The sequence below is a fragment of the Hippocampus bargibanti genome, linkage group LG08 (assembly GCF_051943395.1).
Source record: "Hippocampus bargibanti isolate YZ-2025 linkage group LG08, ASM5194339v1, whole genome shotgun sequence".
NCBI lineage: Eukaryota > Metazoa > Chordata > Actinopteri > Syngnathiformes > Syngnathidae > Hippocampus > Hippocampus bargibanti.
Window position 1 is genome coordinate 25,494,365 of NC_142741.1, and position 24,635 is coordinate 25,518,999.

Sequence of the window (24,635 nt, forward strand, 5' to 3'; positions counted from 1 at the left end):
GCCCATTTCCAACGGAGCTTTGGCGCCATCTTTTGCATTTTTGGGGACATTACGTGCTGTCTTTGACGGCTTGAATTGATACGGGATGACTTCTTTAATCGATTGCAAACATTTATGATTTCTTCTTCAGAACTATTTGATACTAGTTGACACAAATTCCCAGCTGACAAATCAGCTAATTTCCAATGGAGCTCTGGCGCCATCTTCTGCATTTTCTGGGTGCTACATTGCTGTCTTTGACGGCTCGAATTGATACGGTAGGACTCCTTTAATCGATTGCAAACATGTATGCTTTCCTCTTCAGAACTATTTGAATCATATTCATAAAATGATGAGTAATAAGAAAGCATCATCTCTGAACCTGAAGCCATTGTTTTGATTCTCGAGCAAGGCAAGATGTCTTGGCGTGATGTCACGAACAAGGGGGCGGGACTTCTGAAACGGAAACTTTCTGATGTCATTTTGAAGTAGTTTTGGGACACGTTAACTCATTTTTATTGATGTTTTGCATTTGACTAAAAATATCCGCCTGTGTGTTTTGGCTATTTTAGATGCTATAAAACGTTTTTCTGATGTCAGTTCGAAACCAAAAAAATGGTGTCGGTTGTCCTTTAAACGTGCTCCTAATGAATACTTGCAGCCTATCTCCGTTCCGTGTACGCGTCAGGTGATGCGCAGCATGAAACGGTGCTGCTTTGATTTGGCCAACAATAGAGATTGATGGAGAATGGCTGGGAAGAGTAAAAAAAAAAAAAGAAAAGGGGAAAAAAACCCGAGGAAAGAGCTGCTCCTCTCATCCTCATTATGTAAACGAGGTGCATGACTGTTCAGTGTGTCCCTTGAGAGTTAATTACCAATGGCTTCTCAGCTTAATTGGCTGAAACTAAAGAATTTGCCATTTCTTATTCCGATGCTCACTCTACCCGGTCGGTCCATTTTCTTCTTCCTTCATATGAGGACAGGCTGCCTTTTTTTTTTCCTCTTTTTCACCAACTTGTTTTGTTTTCTCCTTCCTCAGCATCATCCCTTCGTTTTAGCTCGACGCCAATCCAAAATCCGCCACTAATGCTTCATTTGAGCATCTGCTCCAGTTGGCAGATTATAAATCGTTGCACCTCCACACGGTACATTCGTCTAATAATTTATCTTTTTTCATTGCTTTGTTCATAAATGATGCGAAATGTACATTTTTAATCCCATAAAGGACATTGGAGTTAGTTTGCTGCAAATGTGAGTGATGTCATTCATGTAGAGAATTCTATTATATACACATATATATACACATATATACACACATGTATACCCACATGTACACCCTCATATATACCCACATATATACCCACATATATATGCTATTACTTCACTCGGATATCATCAAGAGGCAACTACATCAACGACCATCACAAAGGTAAATAAAACAACTTTATTATATAGTACAGTTTATTTATTTCATTACAATACAATAGCGCATTTATTATACATAAAATAAGGTCTATTTTGTGTAGTTTTAAGGCTTATTTAGTAGAAAATGATGTTTTATGGGGACCTGAGAACAGATTATTCTCATTTTCAATGGTTTCTTATGGGAAATTACGTTTCGGGATACACGCTTTTCGCCTTACACACTCTGTCTGGGAACCAATTAAGTTTGTGAGCTGAGGTATGACTGTATATATACATATAGTATATGACTACCTTTTCAAAATCATGAGCTTGTGTCACTGCAGCAAAGATCGAATGGAGCGAGAGTGCTATGTCCAAGGCTATCTCTAAAGCTTTGATCTTTTGTTGTGTTTATGCCATTAGCATGGCGAGACAAAAAAAATGGAGGCCTTCTGCCACAAGGCTGTTACATCTAAATAAGGAGGACAGCCCACGTCGTCCTTAATAGAATCTTTCCTCTGTGTCTGTATCGACTTCAAACAGACGCAAAATGACGAGAAAACAATGTGAGTCTGAAATCGTGGTGCTTTATTCGACGTGCTGAGCTACAGGGTCGTACAACCACACTGTCCAAGATCAAAGTTAAATCTCCCTCTTAATTAAGCTTAAAATTGGACCAGGAGCAAGCAGGCTTCGTTTTGTTTTCGTGCCAGCAAACTTTCCACGTCTGTTTTGAGTGGACGAAGGGCGCATTCGGGCTAGCGTGTCGCCTCAATGGCAGAGTGATTGAAAAAGAAGCACAGCGGCGCTTCATAACCAGACGCCTTCTGCCGCTCGCCTCGCCTTTTCATGGCCTTGCGTTGTGATGCTAATGAGCGCGCGCGACCGCAGACGTCCCCTTTAATTGTCCTCTTTGATCTAGCGCTAATTCCGCTAATTAGCAGCCCAACTTTTCCAGTTAAACGCTTTGCTTCCACCTCTAACGGTGCAGGCGTGCGCACGTTGGCGAGCGCGTGGCAGTCGGCGAGTGTAAAAAGCTAACAAAGGGCATGAAGAGAATTCACGCTTTCGTGTTTGGAAGCGATGATGACATTTACTTAATGACTGTTAAAAATACAGTAAAGTCTCGTTATATCGATATTCAAGGGAGTCCAAAAAATATCGATATAACCGGGACTATCGATATATCCGACCCTGTTTGCATGTAATTTTCTCCGTGCGTGCATAGAAATAGTATCGATATAACCGGGACTATCGATATATCCGATATCGATATAACCAGACTTTACTGTATAACAAATAGTTTGTGTGATACACAGATAGTGCTGAAACATTTCAGGGAAATAATTAAACTGTGATTTGAACTCCCCTTACATTCCGACCCGAGACAAAATAGGTAGAGATAGAGGAGTGTACAAAGTTACCGGTACAGTGATACCTTAGCTTACAAACTTAATTGGTTCCCAGACTGAGTGCGTCAGGCGAAAAGTGTGTATCCCAAAAAAAAATTTCACATAGGAAACCATTAAAATGAGAATAATCCATTCCCAGGTCCCCACAAAACATAATTTTCTAATTTTCTAAGCCTTAAAACTACACAAAATACACCTTATTTTATGTATAATAAATGTGCTATGGTATTTTAATTAAAGATATAACCTGTACAGTATAATAAAGTTGTTTTATTTACCTTTGTGATGGTCGTTAATGGCTTGATGAAACAGAGTGGCCGTTTTCATCAGCATGAAACACTTGATGAGGAACGTACGCTTCTTTCACCATCTTGAGGAATGATACCTTGTAGGTGCTTTCTCTGCGCTAATTTTACCTTGTTCCTCATCAATTGTGTTCTGTTTAGCTGGGTTGATAGAATCAGTATCAGAATCGGAAAAGCTTTATTTGTCCCACAATGGGGAAATTTCCAGTCCATAGCAGCAATTTGAAAGGGGAAGGGGGGTGAAAGGATAGAAAACAAGATATTTGTAACGTTCGTAAACCGAAAAGTTCATAAGCCAAGGGGTTCGTAAACCGAGGTATCACTGTATCAACAAAAAATCCAGATAACACTTTATTTTGAAAGCACATTTTCATACAAAATAGACCTCGAGTAGTATTGTAGTAAATGGAAGGAAAGAAAACGGAAGGGTAGAAAAGTTGACAGCACAGCCGGGGGAATCCCATGGCAATCGGAGCACGGCGGCCCTTGAGCTCAGCGTTCTTTCTGGGATGCCAGTTTGACGGACGATGCTGGTCTTAGTGACATTTCTCCGGGGTAGAAAAAGGAAGACAAAAGTGTTCGAGAGAAAGAAAGAAAGAAAGTGAAGAAGGCACAAAGCAGCTTCCACTAGCGATGTGTGCTTGGAGGGGCATGAGTGTCTATTATTATTATTGGTATCAACTCAATAGTTCCTCAAAATGGGGACACATTTTATCTGAAAATCTGAAGCCATAAAGAATATTGTCAAGATTAACCCTTTCACACATTCGGTTGTCTGAAAAGGCTAAAAGGGAAACTGAACAGGGCTTAAATGCTACTGCGGTCAGTTTGTAAGCCCTTCCCCCCATCCCTCAAATCACTGATGGAGAATAAGAAGAAGTTATCATATTTAAAAGTTTCATGCTGTTATATGCTTAGTCAACACGTGTGACTTGAAGACACAATTGAAGCACAGACAATCTGAGGTCAACAGACACAGCAAGTTAAACTGTCATCTTCATCTAGGAGATCTGGCCTTGGACAGAACTTAGGACTTGGGAAACTCCTTTATCAGAATCAGAAAACCTTTATTCGTCCCACAATCACCGAAGCAATTTACGACTTGAAACTCCTTCACAGGAAGAGCTCATTAGCCAGGTTACAAATTTATCAGTTCATGGAAAAGACAATGTTTTCTTTCTTACAGCTGTCCGTGCTTAGAACTCAAGAGGTGTGGTATTCTAATCAAGAAAACTATGTTTTACTAATGTATCACGTACATTTGCATATACTCTCAATAAATAGTTTGGCAGAGGGCTGCAGAATTCAGGCGTCTGTCATGAATGGCTGCGTCTCCTGCCGGCAGTAAAAGACAATCTTTCTGGTTCCGAGCCTTCATCCACAGTGTCCGATCGAACATTTCTGACAGACCCATAGAATATTGCGTTTTAGGACTACATAATAGAATAGAGGACAAAAGAAAGAAAACTATGTTTTACGAATGTATCACGTACATTTGCATATACTCTCAATAAATAGTTTGGCAGAGGGCTGCAGAATTCAGGCGTCTGTCATGAATGGCTGCGTCCCCTGCCGGCAGTAAAAGACAATCTTTCTGGGTTCGAGTCTTTGTCCACAGTGTCCGATCGAACATCTCCGACTCACATATACATTAATTTATTCATCATACAAATTCCACTGGGAAAAAAAAAAAAAAACGTGTGGATCCGTGAGTTGGTTGAAGGCAGAATGCAGCCCACAAGGCCACCGAGGCCCTTTGGCGTTTAGGTCTCCATTAGGCTGATGAGTTTGGCAGCCCCAAGTAGCTGGAGTTGCCGTTGAACTTCAGCCTTCCTAATTAAACCTCAAATTCATCCCTGATTTAAAGATAATTAGCCGGAAGGGATCCTTAACCAGGGGGTGCAAAGGGAAGGGTGTAAAATGTGCATTCATGTGCTTTTCGGCGGCAGCAAAAATAATAAAATAAAGGGCAGATTATACATGCCCGTCCGTGTGTGCTTTAGTCTGACGGCATAAACACATTTTCATAGATCGACCTAAATTGGATGTTGTCCCTCTCAAACTGCAAATGGAAAGTTAACCTTTGTGAACTTGCAAAACCGCTTCGACATTTTCGACATTTGATTTTGTTTTGGTTGGGTCTTTTTTTTTTTTTTTTTATTTACATACATTAAAATTCTGAATTAACACATTTTCTTCCGACCACAATTTAAAGCCCCATACATCTTCGAATCTGGCTCTCTGGCTCTCTGGCTCAGTGCTTAGTGGTTCAGTGGTTCAGTGGATCAGTGGCTCAGTGGCTCTCTGGCTCACTGACTCAGTAGCTCAGTGTCTTTCTGGCTCTGTGGCTCACTGGCTCATTGGCTCTCTGGTTCACTGGCTCAGTGCTTAGTGGTTCAGTGGTTCAGTGGCTCAGTGGCTCAGTGGCTCTCTGGCTCACTGACTCAGTAGCTCAGTGTTTTTCTGGCTCTCTGGCTCACTGGCTCTCTGGCTCTCTGGCTCACTGGCTTTGTGTCTCTCTGGCTCACTACCTCAGTGGCTCAGTGTCTTTCTGGCTCTCTGGTTCTCTGATTATCTGGCTCTCTGGCTCACTGGCTGAAAGGCTCTCTGGCTCACGGTCTTTGTGCCTATCTGGCTCTCTGAATCACTGGCTCTCTGGCTCCCTTCCTATCTCCCTCTCTCCAAAAAAAAACATTTTAGTTCAATTCATATCCCTCTTATGACATTTTTCTTGGCCTTAAAATGACAGACACAAACAGGTGCAAGTGCAAAATGCATTCACTACATCATGCTCTTGAGGTCACGTTTGTAGCTGAAAACAACTTGTGAGGAGTCAGGATGTGTGTGTGTGTGTGTGTGTGTGTGTGTGTGTGTGTGTGTGTGTGTGTGTGTGTGTGTGTGTGTGTGTGTGTGTGTGTGTGTGTGTGTGTGTGTGTGTGTGTACATTTTAACACCTGAACCTTGGGATTGCTCTTATATTTTCCCATTAAACTACCCTGACAGCATGACATTTCCCAAGGTAGAAGGCTCTGATTCGGGGATGTTTTATGCATCCTATTGACTTGTTCAACGCTGCCGTCAAATGAGTGCAAATGTCTGAAAGTGTGCAAGGTGGCTCTTGGGTGTACTATTGAGATCACCAGATGAGACTCCAAAGATTGACACTGAAGTAATCTAACCATCACTACGCAGACAGGGTGATTGCAAAACATTACTTCCATTGTTTTTGGATTGACACAAACAGAAAAGAGGACGCTACCACCTCCGATGTGTTTTTGTTCTTTGAGACAGAAAGGACTTTGGAAAAACAGCCGTCATTTTGCATGCGTTTACCGAAGGATTACGATGCAGTGTTGCTCCGATTGAGTGTGCTTTTCTGCTTTCTCCAGAAGCATTTTCAAGATTGAAGAAAGTTTCCCAAAAGAATTCTAGAAGCCAACACTACTTAGTTAAAAATATATATATATATATAAATATTGAGTAAAGTCTCGTTATATCGATATTCTCGGGAGTCGGAAAAAATATCGATATAACCGGACTATCGATATATCCGATCCTGCGGCATGTAAATTTTCTCCTTGAGTTCATAGAAATAGTATCGTAATAAGCAGTACTATCGATATAACCGATATCGATATATAACGAGACTTTACTGTATATATATATATACAGTGATACCTCGGTTTCCGAACCCCTTGGCTTACAAACTTTTCAGTTTACGAACATTAAATTTATGAATATTTTACCTTGTCATACAAACTATTTTTCGGGATACACACGGAGCTGCCACAATGAGTGATGTGTCGTTCGCGAACGAGCCTGTTCTCCTAACAACAAAATGGCGGCCCACTGTTTTTGTCCCCGCCCCCAGTTTTCAGTTAAAGCCACCTTATTGGTCAAGAACGCAGCAGTGAGGGGAGGTGGTTTAAACATTAAAGAGACAGGCAGACGACAGTGAGAGAGACTGACAAAATGGATAGAAAACAGTGAAATTAGGACTCGTTTAAACTTTGATAGTTCAAAGGCAGAGTGTAGACTGCAAGGTTAAAATTCCCATCAATCAGGCTCCACAAATAACCCGCACTAGCCATCAGTTCAATTTGAAATGAAAAGATAAGCAAGGGAACGAGCTATTAATGATGTTTCTAGTGTGTCTGCTTGCATGTGTTGCAATATCACAACTTCCAAGATGTACAACCCAGAGCTCCTTGAGACACTTTATGCAAAAAGCTATCCATTCCATCAAGTCGACCATCACAAAGGCCAATAAAACCACTTTATTATACAGTACAGTTTATTTCTTTAATTATATTTATATATATATATATATATATATATATATATATATATATATATATATATATATATATATATATATATATATATATATATATATATATATATTAATTAATTAATTAATTAATTAATATATTATATATTTATATATATTTATTTAATTATAATACCATAGGACATTTACTATACATAACATAATGTATATTGTGTGCAGTTTTAATGCTTATTTAGTTGAAAATTGTTTTATGGGGACCTGGGAACGGATTATACTTATTTTAATGTTTCCTATGGGAAATTAACTTTTGGGATACACACTTTTCGCCTTACGCACTCTGTCTGGAAACCAATTAAGTTGGTAAGCCAAGGTATCACTGTATTGAATATATGCGACCTGATGCGCCACCGAGAGGAGGATTTTTCCAGTTATTAGTGCACATGGACTCCACTTATGAGGCAAACCAAGGCTAATATGCTAACTTTTCTCTCCCTGTGAAGTCCACATTCATCATTGGATTGGTTCTCAGGAATTCAAACATCTGCCCAGTGAGTATATTTAGCTTCATGGATCAGGGGTTGAATGATGACTTGGGTGAGTTCTATGGGATTCATACCACAGCATGGGAATTTCTCAATTGTGAGACTTATAAAGGTTATCTTAGCTGATATTTTGATGACAGAATGACAGCGTAACAAATGGACCTTTCATGTTTCTCTTTACTACAACAACCTGATAACACGGGTTATAAAGTCAGTTCTTTTAAAACGTGAATTCCACATTCAGAACTTTCTTTCTCGCTTAACACTACTTCTTAGCATCTGGAATTGTCCATGTTTTGTATTTATTGCACTGTATTTGTGATTAATTTATGATAGTAGCTATGGTTGTCTGTGACTGTAAAGTGTCCTCGAGAGCTTTGAAAGGCGCTTAAAATGTTATTATAAAAGAACGACACGCGGAACCGTGAAACCCGTAAATTAACGATCAATAATAAAATAGACGATTATTCCAAAGCTCTTCCAAATCCGTTTCAACATTCCCACCACCGACAATTTACAGGTTCGAGTAGACACCAAAGAAGATTGCCAGTCTAACTCGTATCATATCATCACGCTGGGATTGCAGAACGGGCTTGCTCAGAACACTTTGCCAATCACGCAACGTCTGCGCTGATATGATATGATATGATATGATATGATATGATAGAAAGCCGTCGGAGAGGAATGGTTAAGCAAAAACGCAGACGTAGAACCACAGGAATGGTGAACAAGGCTCGTAGTGTCTCCTCGTTTCCTTTCCACCGATGCTTTGTGGTGGAAGCTCCCGCTGGGGTTCTCACGTGACCCGCCTGGTGATGAGAGGACGTACTTGGACGTTTCGTGGTTATTGTGGACGGGATGGATCATGGTTATTCAACGATTCGGGCATAGACAAAACTGGTGTGAAATACAATTTAAAATGTCCGCTTTGGAGATGACAAATGAGAGACGAAAATATTTTAAATGTTGTCATTAGTTCAGAAGGTTTTTGGGGATTTTGCTATACTGTATTTTACGGTGTATATGGCGCACTGGAGTATATTATAAGGCGCACCCCTAATGAATGGTGTATCTTCAAACCTTTTCCCATATACAGTAAAGTCTCGTTATATCGATATCGGATATATCGATAGTCCCGGTTATATCGATATTTTTTCGGACTCCCTTGAATATCGATATAACGAGACTTTACTGTATATAAAGCGCAACGGACTATAACACGTCTTCCTACTATTCTATGAGAGGAAGTGAGACATGAAAAATAATAAAAATGAACATTTTATACTGCCTTGAATTTACTAGCAACCCCGGCAAAACTAACGGTGAACAGGGTCATCCCCCCCCTTTCCGTTTTTTCATCTTTAGCTTCCTTTCCTTTGCTCCACTGAAGCATGTGGCTGATTCCTACTATTGTCCTTGCTCTTAATGCCCTGGAGCGAAGCGGCCCATGTCAAACCCCAAACCCATCAGTCACTCAGCAGCAGCTGTGGGGAATAGCGAAAGGGAAATGAAGGGATGAGCGAGGAGAAGGAGGGAGGTGCAATTCGGGCGAAGTACTGCCACCGGTCTACCGTGGTTTGCCTTATACAGTGATACCTTGGCTTACCAACTTAATTGCTTCCCAGACGGAGTGTGTAAGGCAAAAAGTATGTATCCCAAAAATTAATTTCCCATAGGAAACAATTCAAATGAGAATAATCCGTTCCCAGGTCCCCGTAAAACATATTTTTTTACTAAATAAACCTTAAAACTACACAAAACCTACCTTATTTTATGTATAATAAATGTGCTATGGTATTATAATCAAAGAAATAAACTGTACTGTATAATAAAGTGGTTTTATCTACCTTTGAGATGATCGTTGATGGCTTGATGGAATGGAGTGGCCGCTTTCCTCAGCATTAAACACAACATTGATGAGGAACGTAGCCTTCTTCTTTCACCATCTTGAGGAATGATCCCTTGGAGGTGCTTTCCCTGCGATAATTTTATCTAGTTCCTCATCAATTGTGTTCTGTTTAGCTGGGTTGATAGCTTTTTGCATCAAGTGTACAGATGGCTTATGTGGGTTATTTCTGGAGCCTGATTGATGGGAATTTTAACCTTGCAGTCTACACTCTGCCTTTGAACTATTAAAGTTGAAACGAGTCCAAATTTCACTGTTTTCTAACCATTTTGTCACTCTCTATCGTCTGCCTGTCTCTTAAATGTTTAAACCACCTCCCCTCACTGCTGCGTTCTTGACCAATCACGTGGCTTTAACCGACGACTGGGGGCGGGGAATAGAGGACGAAAACAAGCCAGTTGCCATTTCCTTTTAGGAGAACGGGGTCGTTTGCGAATGACACATCACTCATTGTTCGTGTGTATCCCGAAAAATAGTTTGTATGCCAAGGTAAAATGTTCATAAATTTATCGTTTGTAAACCGAAACGATCGTAAACCAAGGAGTTTGTTAACCGAGGTATCACTGTATCGCCGACAAACAACCCCTCCCTTCTCATTTTCTCCAGTCACAACAAACTTCAACTCCGACAGAGTTTGGACCCGGCTGTCAAATCTCACCAGATTACTCTCAAGTGATTCAAATCAAGAAGAAAAGCGAACACAAAGTGAGGAGTGGAAAAAGGATAGTAGAGAGCAGTCGGAATAGGGAAAAGGGGGGATGGAGGTGGGGGTGGGGGTGGGGCACGTCACCAGAAGGGGAAACAAATGAAGTGGAGAGTCGAAGCGGTAGGTGAGCCTCCTGCTGCCAGCAGGCAGGTGAAAGTGTGTCGGCTGCAAAATGAAGTGTCCCTGTCAGAGCCCCGTTTCACCCTCTGGGCCGCTGCCGATTAATTGTCCATCGAGCTCCTGTGATAGCCAACACTTTAACCAAGACTCCCAGGACGGTTGGGGAACCTTTCTCTCTTCCCATCCTTTCTCGATGCAGACCACAACAAATAATCCTACATCAGCAAAGCATTCACCTTGCCATCGGGGGGATAATGCGTCTCTGCAGGAGAGAGATTTTAGAACAACGGCTGAAAGCAGCATGATTTAAAGTCCCTCCCGCCCCCATCAACTCTCACTTCCTGTATGTTTACTCATAGTGAGTCGCTGAGATAAAGCGCGCCCCGTTTCAGGTAAATAGTCTACCACAAAGGGGCGGGTTGAAACGGCGCATTTGACTTTGGTACCGGACGGGAGCGAGTCGGCTTACGCTTATAATTGATTTGCTCCGTACTCTTGTCCTCTTTCATAAATTCCCGCTCGCACGTAAACAAAATACTGGAATGGATTGAATGAGCCTTTATTAGTCTCGCAGTGGAGACATTGACATTTGACAGCAGCAAAGTGATGAAAGTAAGAGGAAAGGAAAGGAAGAAGTAGAGAAATGAAAAAAACAGGAGCGGCTGTAAAGGCAGCCACCTCTCGTCCACGCCATCTTGAAGTCAAAATGAAGAATGAATGACTTTCTGTGCCGTTGTGATGTCATATTATTTGTTATTTTTCACTTTATGTGACTTCCCGGTTGAGTGAACGCTGGCGCGTGTGGCTGCCGCTGCTCACCCGCAGAAAAAAATATCCTGTGACTAAAGTGTCCTTGAGAGTTTTGAAAGGCACTTGACATGTATTATTACAGTAAAGTCTCGTTATATCGATATTCAAGGGAGTCCGAAAAAATATCGATATAACCGGGACTATCGATATATCCGATATCGATATAACCAGACTTTACTGTATTATTATTATTATTATTATTATGATTATGGACAGTCCAATGGCACTGACGTTCCTCCCAAATCAAAAACAGTGCTGGGATATTCGCGCTGCCGTGTTAATGGCCGCCATTGTCTGCGTTAGCCATTTCGCCACGCTGCAAAATCATTGGGTAGGCATTCAGGGACTACAACAGCCCCTAACTGCCAAAAAACAAAGCAAGCAAGGTCAATTGTCTTGCGGGCTCTTCTCATCCTGTGTTTTATGAACCTTCACATCCAGGAGAAGAGAACCGTGCTTTTTTTTCTACTGGGTCCAAGGTGACTGCGCCAGTGACAGCCCGCCGATTACTGCCAAGCAAGGAAATCAATTTCCTTTTATCAGCGGTAATGGCGAGATGAGTCAATTAAAGAGATATTCATAGCTTCGTACACAATGCAGAGTTTACCAGATGGAAATGTCACACCTGAACAGTCAAATTTAAAGCGACATTTCTATGTAGTAAGATGCCGTGTTCCGAAATCAGACAAAGCGCAATTTCAAGGACAACCGACACCATTTTTTTTTTACATCAGAAAGGGATTATTTCGTGAGCAGTGCCACTTTTAACAAAAGGGACAAAAAGTCATTTAGAAAATTGCAAGTCATGAGAATAAAAGAAAAACAAGAATACATAAACATTTCAGAATACAGACACTCCCCTACTTACGAACATTGGAGTTACGAACAACGGTAAATACGACCATTTTTTGTGTAACATGTAGTATTCTCTCATGTTGTACATGTACATATCGTTATAGAGCATATATTTGATACAGGTTACTTACACAAGCCATAAATATACTTATCTTAACCTTAAACATACTTTTATAAACCTTAAAGGACAACCGACACCATTTTTTTGTTTCCTAACTGACATCAGAAAAACGTTTCATAGCATCTAAAATACCCAAAACACGCAGTATGATATTTTTAGTCAAATGCAAAACACCAATAAAAATGACTTAAAATGTCCCAAAACTACTTCAAAATGACCCTGGAAATGGCGAGTTTCAGAAGGTCCCGCCCCCTTGTTCGTGACGTCACGCCAGGACGTCTTGCCTTGCTTTCGAATCAAAACAATGGCTTCAGAAAGTTCCGATTCGGAGAAGATGCTTTCTTGTTACTCATCCAGTTATGAATATGATTCAAATACAGTAAAGTCTCGTTATATCGATATCGGATATATCGATAGTCCCGGTTATATCGATACTATTTCTATGCACGCACGGAGAAAATTACATGCAAACAGGGTCGGATATATCGATAGTCCCGGTTATAGCGATATTTTTTCGGACTCCCTTGAATATCGATATAACGAGACTTTACTGTAGTTCTGAAGAGGAAAGCATAAATGTTTGCAATCGATTAAAGAAGTCCTTTCAAGTTCAAATTCAAACCGTCAGGACTCCAATGTAGCGTCCCAGAAAATGCACAAGATGGCGCCCAAGCATCGGTGCAGTCGATTGGCAAGATCCAGCTCACTGGTTGTCAATCAAACAAAAGCCTGACCCGCCCGCCACTGGCCTCGCAGGATAACAACTGGCGCCCACTGCACTTGTCAAAATATGGCAAGAATTCTTATTCCGCGCGATCTCTTGACAGAGTTGTTTACAATGTCACGAAAGCGTCAAAATGTTCCCGTCACGATCTGGTTGCCGACCAACGGGTGGCGCTGTCGGCCCCTCCCGTACCTGCACAGGTGTTGGTCGTTCCAATCAGTGAGAGTTAAAAGGACTCCCGGCACGACCATTCGGTGTCGGGTCATTTTATTGCATTGTATGTGTTTTCTTCACCCTGTCGGCTTTGTTTCATCGTGGCAGATTTTTACTCGTGGTTTTCTCATTGTCTCCGATGTATTCAAACACGCAAATGACAAAAATGAAGATTTTGAAAGCTGTGTTCAGCCTGCTTTATCTGCCATCACTCAAAGGCCATCTGTAATGACATCATCTGTAATGATAAATGTAGCTTAGCTGTGAATATTTTAGAAGGCTAAAAAAGACAGAGGATGAAGCCATTGGAGAACCATTTGAAAGCCCCCACAATGCGCAAGACAATTTGAAAAGGCCCACATGAAGGTGGAACTCGTCTTTTCATGGCGACTTGTCAGCTTGTTATCATCCTTTCATATGTTGCCGACAATTATGAACGGCAAACGAGGAAAGGGAAAAAAAAACAAGAAAATGACAATTAAAAGTCTACGCGGCCGCCATCCAAAATTAAAGATGAAAAGAACACATTAAAAATATGAAGAACGACACCCCCAGAGAGAGAGAGACAGAGAGACAGAGAGACAGAGAGAGAGACAAACACACACACAGGATGTCATTCTGTCAGTCACCATCCAACCGTCACGGTCCTACGCAGACAAACATTGACAGCTATCAAAGACACACACACACACACACACACACACACACACACACACACACACACACACACACACACACACACACACACACACACACACACACACACACACACACACACACACACACACACACACACTGCAGCTATTGTCAGCACGTTTTGAAACTTGTCCGTCAAAGATTTGATTGGTTGACAGCACGTCTCCGCCCTCTGCGAAGATGACCAAGTCAGATAAAGTCGTTTTATTGTGTAGCGACGGATGCTACAATAGCATCGAGGATCAAAAGTCGGCGAAATTGAGAGACAGACGTCACATGCTTGGAGATTTTGTATTTTTTTATTTATTTATTTTTTTTTTGAAAGGGTTCGAGTGTCACTTGTGGCTTTTGCATTTTAGACTACCGTATTTTCTGCACGATAAGGCGCACCTAAAAGAAAATATTTTTTAAAAGGCTGATACCTCGATTTACAAACCCCTTGGCTCACGAACTTTTCGGTTTACGAACGTTAAATTTATGAACATTTTACCTTGCCATACGAACTTTTTGCGAACACTGAGCTGCCACAACGAGTGGTGTGTCGTTCGCGAACGAGCCCGTTCTCCTAAAAGGAAATGGCAGCCGACTTGTTTTGGTCCTCTATTCCCCGCCCCTAGTCGTCGGTTAAAGCCACATGATTTGTCAAGAACGCTGCAGTGAGTGGGAGTGGTTTAAACATCAAAGAGACAGGCAGACGACAGTGAGAGAGTTTCAACTTTGATAGTCCAAAGGCAGAGTGTAGACTGCAAGGTTAAAATATCCCATCAATCAGGCTGCACAAATAACCCGCACAAGCATGTATATATCTGTACACTGTGTATATCTGTACACTTGATGCAAAAAGCTATCAACCCAGCTAAACAGAACACAATTGATGAGGAACTAGGTAAAATTATAGCATCTACAAGGGATCATTCCTCAAGATGGTGGAAGAAGAAGGCTACGTTCCTCATCAAGTGTTTAACGCTGATGAAAGCGGCCACTCCATTCCATCAAGCCATCAATGACCATCACAAAGGTAAATAAAACAACTTTATTATGCAGTACAGTTTATTTCTTTAATGATAATACCACAGCACATTAATTATACATAAAATAAGGCATACTTTGTGTCGTTTTAAGGCTTAGAAAATTACAAAGTAGAAAATTAAGTTTTATGGGGACCTGCAAATGGATTATTCTCATTTTAATGATTTCCTATGGGAAATTAATTTTTGGGATACACACTTTTCGCTTTACACACTCTGTCTGGGAACCAATTACGTTCGTAAGCCAAGGTATCACTGTACAGTGTGCGCGTCAACTCCGCAAAATGTCGATTTGGTCAATATGTGAACCGGAACCCAGAATCCATGCACAGCACAAAAGTTATTTGGGTGTTTTTTTTTTTCTTTTTGCAAAGACAATTCCACATAATCCTGCCTCATCTTATAACAGGAATAAGAAAAAAAAACTAAAGGGAGTGAAACCCCCCCCCCCCCCCCCCCAAAAAAAAAATGGACCTAGTCTGTTTGATGAGCTGCCATAATCTTGTTTGCATTCTTCAGACGCATCATTTTGAGGAGGCGGGATGCACCAATCGCCTATTCCCGAAATCCTTCACAGAAAGGGGGGGGGGGGGGTCCTCGAAAAGCCGAGAATAATGATGATGCATAGCCTAACGTATGGACTTGCGTTTTCCTTGTATAAATGTATCTGACAAATGATCTTAGAAGGCCGATAAAGGTCACATAAAATATGATCCGATCACTTGTGCTGCCAGCAGACAGTCTAAATGTTGATGAAGACATCGACAAGTCAAAACCAGGGGGAACAAAATATCCTCCAGTATAAAAGGGGGACGACGGGGGAGGGGATGTGATGAAATACATGATAAAGTAAAGAGGGCTATTATGCTGAATAGCTAAGGCATGATTCAATATAATCACACACAGTCAGACAAACGGAGATAGAGAAAATATACAGACTCTGGAACCCCGTTGTTCGTTTCCGGGATCTTGTCATTACCCAATTGGTGTTTTTCTTTCAATGTACAGTGAGACCTCAACTTACGAACTTAATTGGTTCCCAGACAGAGTGTGTAAGGCGAAAAGTGTGTATCTCGAAAAAAAAAATTCCAATAGGAAACCATTAAAATAGGAATAATCCGTTCCCGGGTTTCCATAAAATATACTTTTCAACTAAATAAGCCTTAAAACTACACACAACATACCTTATTCTACGTATAATAAATGTGCTATTGTATTGTAATGAAAGAAATACACTGCATTGTAACATAAAGTCACTTTATTTACATTTGTGATGGTCATTTATGGCTTGATGGAATGGCGTTGGAGGTCGAAGGTCAAAGGGAATTGCTGTTTGGAAAGAGAGGCGCATTACATGACGACTGTAATTAAAGAAATAAACTGTGCTGTAAAATAAAGTTTTATTGACCTTTTTGATGGTCTTATGGAAGGAGAGTCACTGTTGGTAACTTAACCTTTGGTGCTGTTCGGTCGTGTGCTTCCGCCGAAGATCACTCCGCCAGCCGTGGTAGGTGTGTATTATGAAAATAGTGCTTATTATAAGGTTTAATTTTCATAAATTTGACGTTTGTAAGACAAAAAGTTTGTAAGTTGAGGTGGTTGTAAGTTGAGGTCTCACTGTATTAAGATGACAAGTGAACATCTCTCGGGTCATGTCGACCCAGAAAAAAAAAATACAGTGAGACCACTGCGTATGAATGCTTTAGCTAACGAACTTTTCGCCTTACGAACATTAAATTCGCGAGAAAATAATCTTGGCATACAAACTACTTTTCGGCGGACGAACCAAACCACGGTGGCTGGCGGACTAGTTTTCATCACCACTTTCCTAGAGTGCAGACGCGGTTTGTTATCAAGGGAACTTTTGCTATTACAGGACCGAAAAAGACCCCACCACAGGCTAGTGTTAAGAAATTACGGTGGCGCAGAAGAAGAACATGAACGAGGTGTGCGTTTGTGTGACTTAGCGTCCCAGTACCATAACGCTAAGTCGACCATTGCTATGTGTAGCTAAGGGTGTTTCTGTGTTGTCTTAGCAACGGTCTCAGGCAATAGAAGAGGTTGAAAAAAAATACTCACAATGACCCCTGCAGCTATCGGGGGTCATTGTGAGTATCATCAAGAGGCAACTACATCAACGACCATTACGAAGGAAAATAAAATGACTTTGTTATACAGTACAGTTCATTTCTTTAATTATAATACCATAGCACATTTATTATACATAAAATAAGGTATATTTTGTGTCGTTTTAAGGCTTAGAAAATTAGAAAATGATGTTTTATGGGCACCTGGGAACGGATTATTCTTATTTTAATGGTTTCCTATGGGAAATTATTGTTTGGGATACACACTTTTCACCTTACCCACTGTCTGGGAACCAATTAAGTTCGTAAGCCAATGTATCACTGCATACATGTCCACTTTCACTCCGCCGACATCAAAACAGGACACTGATTAAAAAATGTGGATGTCACGCTGATCCACATGATTACATTCACGTAACCACTTGATGAAATAAAATTGTGTATATTCAACAACAACAACAACAACAACCATTTTTTTTTCCTTTCCGTTTCTATCCAGCGGATGGCCGCTACCACTTCAAAAATCAATGATTTCATGCGAGGCAGCATAAAGCTAGTTTTTTTTGCTGCAAATCCAAAACCCTACAGCAATTGCAAAATAAACAAATAATTTAGAAAAAAGCTGGAAAGTATAGCTTATACACTTTACCCCCACATTGCACCGCGTCTGCTAATTGAAAGAGCCCACGCAAATGCACACACGCCGGATGTTCTGCCTCCACCGTCTCCTGTACTGTACATGGACAAAATGAATATTCATAAAAACATCTTAAATGAGGCCATATGCTACGCAAATCGGCAGCTATTTTCAGATCCCTTGCTCTCGTATTTAGCATCTCTTCTCATGAAGAAGATGCTGCAGTGCAGGAACTCCGCGACCGACCACTCAACAGCCTCCACACATGCATCCTAGCGACAAGTTTGGCTGCTCAAGTGACAAAGTGTTTTCATTTCCAGCAAAGGACTACACAGCCCGAGAAACCCTTCCATTTATTTTCTGTGGGACAACAATTCAAGGGGAAGATAAATCAGCAGACGTGGACATATTAGAATAATCTGCACATACTGAACGGCTCAAATAAAACAAGGTCCAATCAAATAAAGCTCATGAAAAAGCAATTGAGCAGGGGGGCGGGGGGGGCAAGTGCGGGCATGCACATGCGTTGCTTTCCACATTAGCAACCTCCAGGTCCTTGGAATCGCACTAAACCAGTCATGCCATCACAAGCGTGCACACACACGCGCAAACACACACAGACACACACACACACATTCCTGTTTCAATGGTTTTGTGAGGTCCGCATAACTCCAGATAAGGAGTGAGGACCACCGTTGCTGATAAGTTTAGAGCACTAGTGTTACAATTGAACACTAAATGTCACCCCATTTCTCACTTCTTTAAAAACAAAGTAATAAAAAGTGGACTTGAAACTGAAATTTGAATGGGTACATTCAAAGTCCTCACCCCTGTATGAATTTGGTAAAAATATCGTTTTACTTTTTGTGGTATGAACTTCATTGCACACACACATAAACACACACACAGTGAGTAAAAAGTGTGTGTATTCAAGTGAAATGAAAATACACACCAAAAAAAAAATCATTTTGGGTGAATTTGTGAGGACCTCTCTGAAACTTTAGCAGATGCATGTATAGACCCTCTAGAAGCCTTTAGAATGAAAAACTTGTGAGGACCGGCCAAAAGGTCCTCACTTGTCAAAAATGTCCTCACTACGTATGGCATAAAATGTTAGTGGTCCTCACAAGACTAGTCATACAAACACACGCACACACTTCCATCTCGTTAGCCTCTCCGAATTACGATGTACGAATTAACCAGTGTTTACACAATCCTATTTGCATAATCCATGCTTTCTACAGCTATGTGCGGTTTTGAGTTGGTTTAACTTGACGTGGAACATCCTTGGCGGTGCTCTTTCTGTTAATGATAATAATAATCATAATAATAAACATTATCAGAATAGTCATAATAATAAACATGTCAGGTAACTGAACACCTAAAAACACCCATCAAAATAATCTGTTGTAAATTAGATATCATGTAGACAGGATGAACTTAATACAACTAACATAATATTAATCATTATGATTATTATGATGATTATTATGCTGATTGTGATGATTATTATGATGATTGTTAATGATGATTGTTTATGATGATGTTTATGATGATGTTTGATGATATTTATTATTAGCATTATTATCATTATTATGATGATTATTATGATGATGATTGTTTATGATGTTTATTATTATCATTGTCATTATTATCATTATTATGGATCCCTCCATTTTCCAGACCGCGACCATCATTAGGGCCGCGGGGATTATTATTATTATTATTATTATTATATTTAGTATTATGGCTATTGTTATGTATTATACATTATATTTAATATATTATATTTTTTTATTATTATTATTGCATTTCTTATTATTATTTTTGTAAATAAAACTCATTACTTATTGTAACAATCTGGTTGGATTGGCATTTATTCATAGTCATACGGCAAGCGTTATTTTTTCATGAACATGTGATCTCAATGTTACAAGGAGAGTAGAATATTATTTTTAATATACTGTATAGAAATTCCATTCCTGACTGACCTACTGCGGTTGTTGAATCAAGACTCGAATCTTTCTTTACACATGTCCAATTCAATCAAAAAGATCAACAATTCAATATTTACTATCTAGCTCACATGAATGGGGGGACAAAATATGCCTGAGATGTATTTATAGTTGATATTATTTAATCTTGTGTTTTACGTCTGCAGCGGTGTAAGTCGTTTATGGGATGCCAACATTCCACATCCTGTTTTCATGTCACTATCGTCTTGTATGAAATGATCTTATGTAGTAAATACAACCCGTCTTTTTAAACGGCTGTCGTGAAAAATGCAACTTGAACAAGTGCGTGCGTTGGTGCGAAAAGGTAAGGTGCACATAGACCCCTCTGGAGGGGTGGGGGGGAGGGTCTGTAATAAAATAAAATGGTGTAATTTCACGGTAAACCGCTTTAATAACAAATCATTTGCATATTGCATATGGATTGGATCACGCAGATCATCGCTGCATTCACGTGCTTTCGGTATTCGTATCTCGAACATATTTGGGTGCATTATGATCTACTGAACGCAAAGTACGTCGTCTTATAATCACATATTGTCTTCAATAAAAATTAAACTTTTTGAACGATGTGCAAACCACTCAAGTATATATGTGCAACTATTTCCACGACCACCATTCTAACTGCAAAGAAAACGAGATATAGGTCTCAGTTTGTCCAAAAAAAAAGACACATTTTGACGAATATAAGTTGTTTATCGTATATGTCTAAATGTAATAAGCAACCCCCTACCCTCCCGGGTTGTAATAAAATAAAATGGTCTAATTTCACGGTAACCCGCTATAATAACAACTATTTGCATATTGCATATGGATTGGATCACAGATCATCGCTGCATTCACGTGCTTGCGGGAATCGTATCTCGAACATATTTGGGTGCATTATGATCTATTGAACGCAAAGTACGTCGTCTTGTAATCACGTATTTTGTCTTCAATGAAAAATACACAACTTTTTGAACGATGACCAAACCACTCAAGTAAATATGTGCAACTATTTCCACGAGCACCATTCTAACTGTAAAGAAAACGATATATAGGTCTCAGTTTGTCAACAAAAAAAAGACATATTTTGACGAACATAAGTTGTTTATGGCGTATGTCTAAATGTAATATGCAATTCACCGTGATCCATGTGCTCCACGCGTCACTTCGAAGCCGACAAGCAGTGCGCTCGCGTCGGCTTCACTCACCTGATTGTGACGAGCTGGACCCAAACAAGAAGCACGTTAGGAGAAAGTCGAAGCAGTACAGGACGGTCGCTTGTTTCATGGTTGCGCTTGCCAGTTATTTCCTTTTAAATTCACATGTCCAACAGCGTATCCTTGTTTTTTGAAGCACACAAACAAGGCTTGCTTCTTTTTCGGGAGCCAAATCAGCGTCACTTTGAGACTTGGAGGAGGTGGTGGTGGTGGTGGTGGGGGTCGTTCTTTTTACTAGATCTCCTTTTCGATTAAGTTTGTCGAACTGTGCTTTCGAAATGGAGATTGGTTGGCTGAACAAGTTTCCAACCGGCGCGCACAGTAAAGCTTGTCTAAAGAGTAAAAGGCTGTCTTCATGGCATTTCTTCCCCCACTTGTACTCAGTATGCGGCGCCACACTTGATTTTTCCAGACACTCCTCCGAGCACTTGAACTCCTCCTACGCAGGCTGTGATTGGCACAGGTGGGTCGACTGTGGCTTGGCTTCCCCACCGGACACTCGCACGCGTGTTTTGCCATTGGTTGATTTAACACGTCACTTTATTTGAAATTCGTGGATTGCACCTGTCACGTCGACAAGCTCCAATTTCATTTTGGATGATTACTCCGTAGTGATGGGAATTCCGGCTCTTTTTAGAGAGCTGGTTGTTTTGGATCGGCTCATTAAAACGATACGGCTCTTTTGGCTCCCAAATGGCTCCTTAGTTTGTTTGTTTTTGTTGCTTAAAGGACAACCGACACCATTTTTCTGTTTCCTAACTGACATCATAAAAACGTTGTATAGCATCTAAAATACCCCAAACATGCAGGCTGATATTTTTAGTCAAATTCAAAACACCAATAAAAATGACAAAGTGTGCTAAAATTGCAACAAAATGAGCTGCGAATTGGGGATTTTCAGAAAGTCACGCCACCACTTCATGATGTCACACCAGGACGTCTTGCCTTGCTCTAGAATCAAAACAATGGCTTCAGAGAGTTCAGAGTCGGAGGAGATGCTTTCTTGCTACTCATCCAGTTATGAATATGATTCAAATAGTTCTGAAGAGGAAAGCATACATGTTTGCAATCGATTAATGAATTTATTCCGTGTCATTTTGAGGCATCTGGAGGGGAAATGTAGCACCCAAAAAAAGGCAGAAGATGGCGACAAAGCTCTGTGGAAATGGGCTGATATGTCTGCTGGGAATTTGTGTCAACTAGTATCAAATAGTAGTCTTGGTGCAACACACAACGAATCACCATCACGTTATTTCTGTTTTTTCCTTCTAATTTCGCCATCAACACGAAGTTTTCAGACCAAACAAAGTACCCAAAATGCATTGTGTGTCGCTTTCTCGGTCAGGGGCGTTCCTTCCGTGACGTGACATCACCAACTCAAAAACAAGACTTCCGGAATATTCAGCGCGAGTCTTAAAAGGTAAAATATAGTTATATGCGGTGGAATCTTTGTAAAATAGATAGAAGTCATTTGAAGCCATTTTACAAATCATGAACACAACTTGTCGTGAGGCCTCGGTTGTCCTTTAAGTTCGCAAGATGAGGTATCACTGTATCATCAATCTGGTGCTTCAGAAGATTTTTTTTGTTACTTTTCATGCTTCACATCACTTAGGAATGCTCTCACAAAGTCCTAAAAGTCATTTGTAAAGTCAAGTTGTACCACAAGAGATTTGCGTCAGAAGGGCATCTGTACGCTTTTGTTTTGTTTTTTTCTTGTTAGCTGTTTTGTTCTGAAGTTACCACGTGTAAATAACAAGCAAAGTCATTTTTGTTGTTTATCCTCCAGGAAAACAATGTGACACCAGGTTATTACCTTCCGGACCAGATGCTGCTTACTTTTCCCGAGTCTCAATATGTCCACACATCTGGACATTAATCATGCAGTCTTGACTGCGACCTCGCATTCACGTATACACACACCACTTTACAAGTTAATCACATTTAGTATCATCACATCAATTAAAAATGTCTTTAGGTTTGGATTGGATTAGCATTTATTAGTCTCGCAGTGGAAACATTTACAATTCACAGCAGCAAAGTGATGACGTTGAAGGAAAGGAAGAAGTAGAAAAACCAAATACAGGAGCTGCTGTATCTTGAACTCAAAGTCATAGTAAGCTTTATTGTCAAATATGCTAATATGCATGACATACAGCACAGATGAAATGACTGTCCTCTCGGACCCAGCGTGCAAGGCACTTGTGACTTTAACAAACATAATAAACACGAAAATGCCAATTTGAATGCCATACAGCACAGATGAAATGACTGTCCTCTCGGACCCCGTGTGCAAGGCACTTAGAATGACTTTAACAAACATAATAAACACGAAAATGACAATTTGAATGCCATACAGCACAGATGAAATGACTGTCCTCTCGGACCCTGCGTGCAAGGCACTTGTGACTTTAACAAACATAATAAACACGAAAATGCCAATTTGCCGGGAGAGGGAAGCCGCTGCGTGTTCACGCGCCGCCATCTCGGGGGAAAAAAAGATGTAAATTATATTTAAAAAATATATAAATTATGTGAGTTTTAATACACACAAAGACAGATGGATTTCGTGCTTTTCTATCAAATACACATATATTAAAACTATTTTAAAATGCAGATAAATTATGTAAAAATTATGTGATATTTTAAGACACAAAGACAGATGGATTTAGTGCTTTTCATTCAAATCGACATGTATAAAAAAATCTACAATATTTTTATAATTGATAAAAAAAGATAAATTATATAACAGTGATATAAATTATATACAAGTTATATAAATTATATAAAAATTATGTGATATTTTAATATGAAGACAGATGGATTTAGAGCTTTTCAATCAAATAAAATATATAAAAAATATCTACAATATTTTTAAAAGGTATAAAAAATATATATAATTATACACAATAATAATAATAATAATAATAATAATAATATTTACATGAGACAGGAGATGTGAGACAGTCTATTTATAGCTGCGTGTTTGCCTTTCATCATTTAGCTTGTACCAGACGTGCACATTCCACCATGACGTTCCTGATCCACTGGTGAAAAGGACGCTGTGATCCTGTCCTCTTTCATCTCGAACTGCCATCTCGACAACAAAGAATGTTTTATTTAATTTTTTGTTATTTTGTGTTTATGTAAATTAGGATGTAAAAAGTTCTTATTTCGTGACTGTTAAGCTGTAAAATAAAGTTTTATTGACCTTTTTGATGGTCGTTGATGGCTTATGGAAGGAGAGTCACCTTCCATAAGGACTGTTGCTAACTTAACCTTTGGTGCTGTTCGGTCGTGTGTTTCCGCCGAAGATCACTCCGCCAGCCGTGGTAGGTGTGTATTATGAAAATAGTGCTTATTATAAGGTTTAATTTTCAGAAATTTGACGTTTGTAAGACAAAAAGTTTGTAAGTTGAGGTGGTTGTAAGTTGAGGTCTCACTGTATTAAGATGACAAGTGAACATCTCTCGGGTCATGTCGACCCAGAAAAAAAAAATACAGTGAGACCACTGCGTATGAACGCTTTAGCGAACAGACTTTTCTCCTTACGAACATTAAATTCGCGAGAAAATAATCTTGGCA

The 24,635-nt window shown here is 40.0% G+C and overlaps 2 protein-coding genes across 2 annotated transcripts in view; both read right to left on the reverse strand.

Annotated features, from left to right (window-relative positions):
* erbb4b (erb-b2 receptor tyrosine kinase 4b) overlaps positions 1-21,340 on the reverse strand; it is a 167,861-nt gene extending 146,521 nt beyond the window's left edge. The window contains exon 1 of the mRNA XM_089003429.1: positions 21,042-21,340. Coding sequence (XP_088859555.1) covers positions 21,042-21,120 — 79 coding nt within the window. The 5' untranslated portion in view covers positions 21,121-21,340. The remainder of the gene's footprint in view (positions 1-21,041) is intronic.
* The window catches only part of ikzf2 (IKAROS family zinc finger 2), a 210,787-nt gene that overhangs the window by 99,199 nt on the left and 86,953 nt on the right, over positions 1-24,635 (reverse strand). The window lies entirely within an intron of this gene.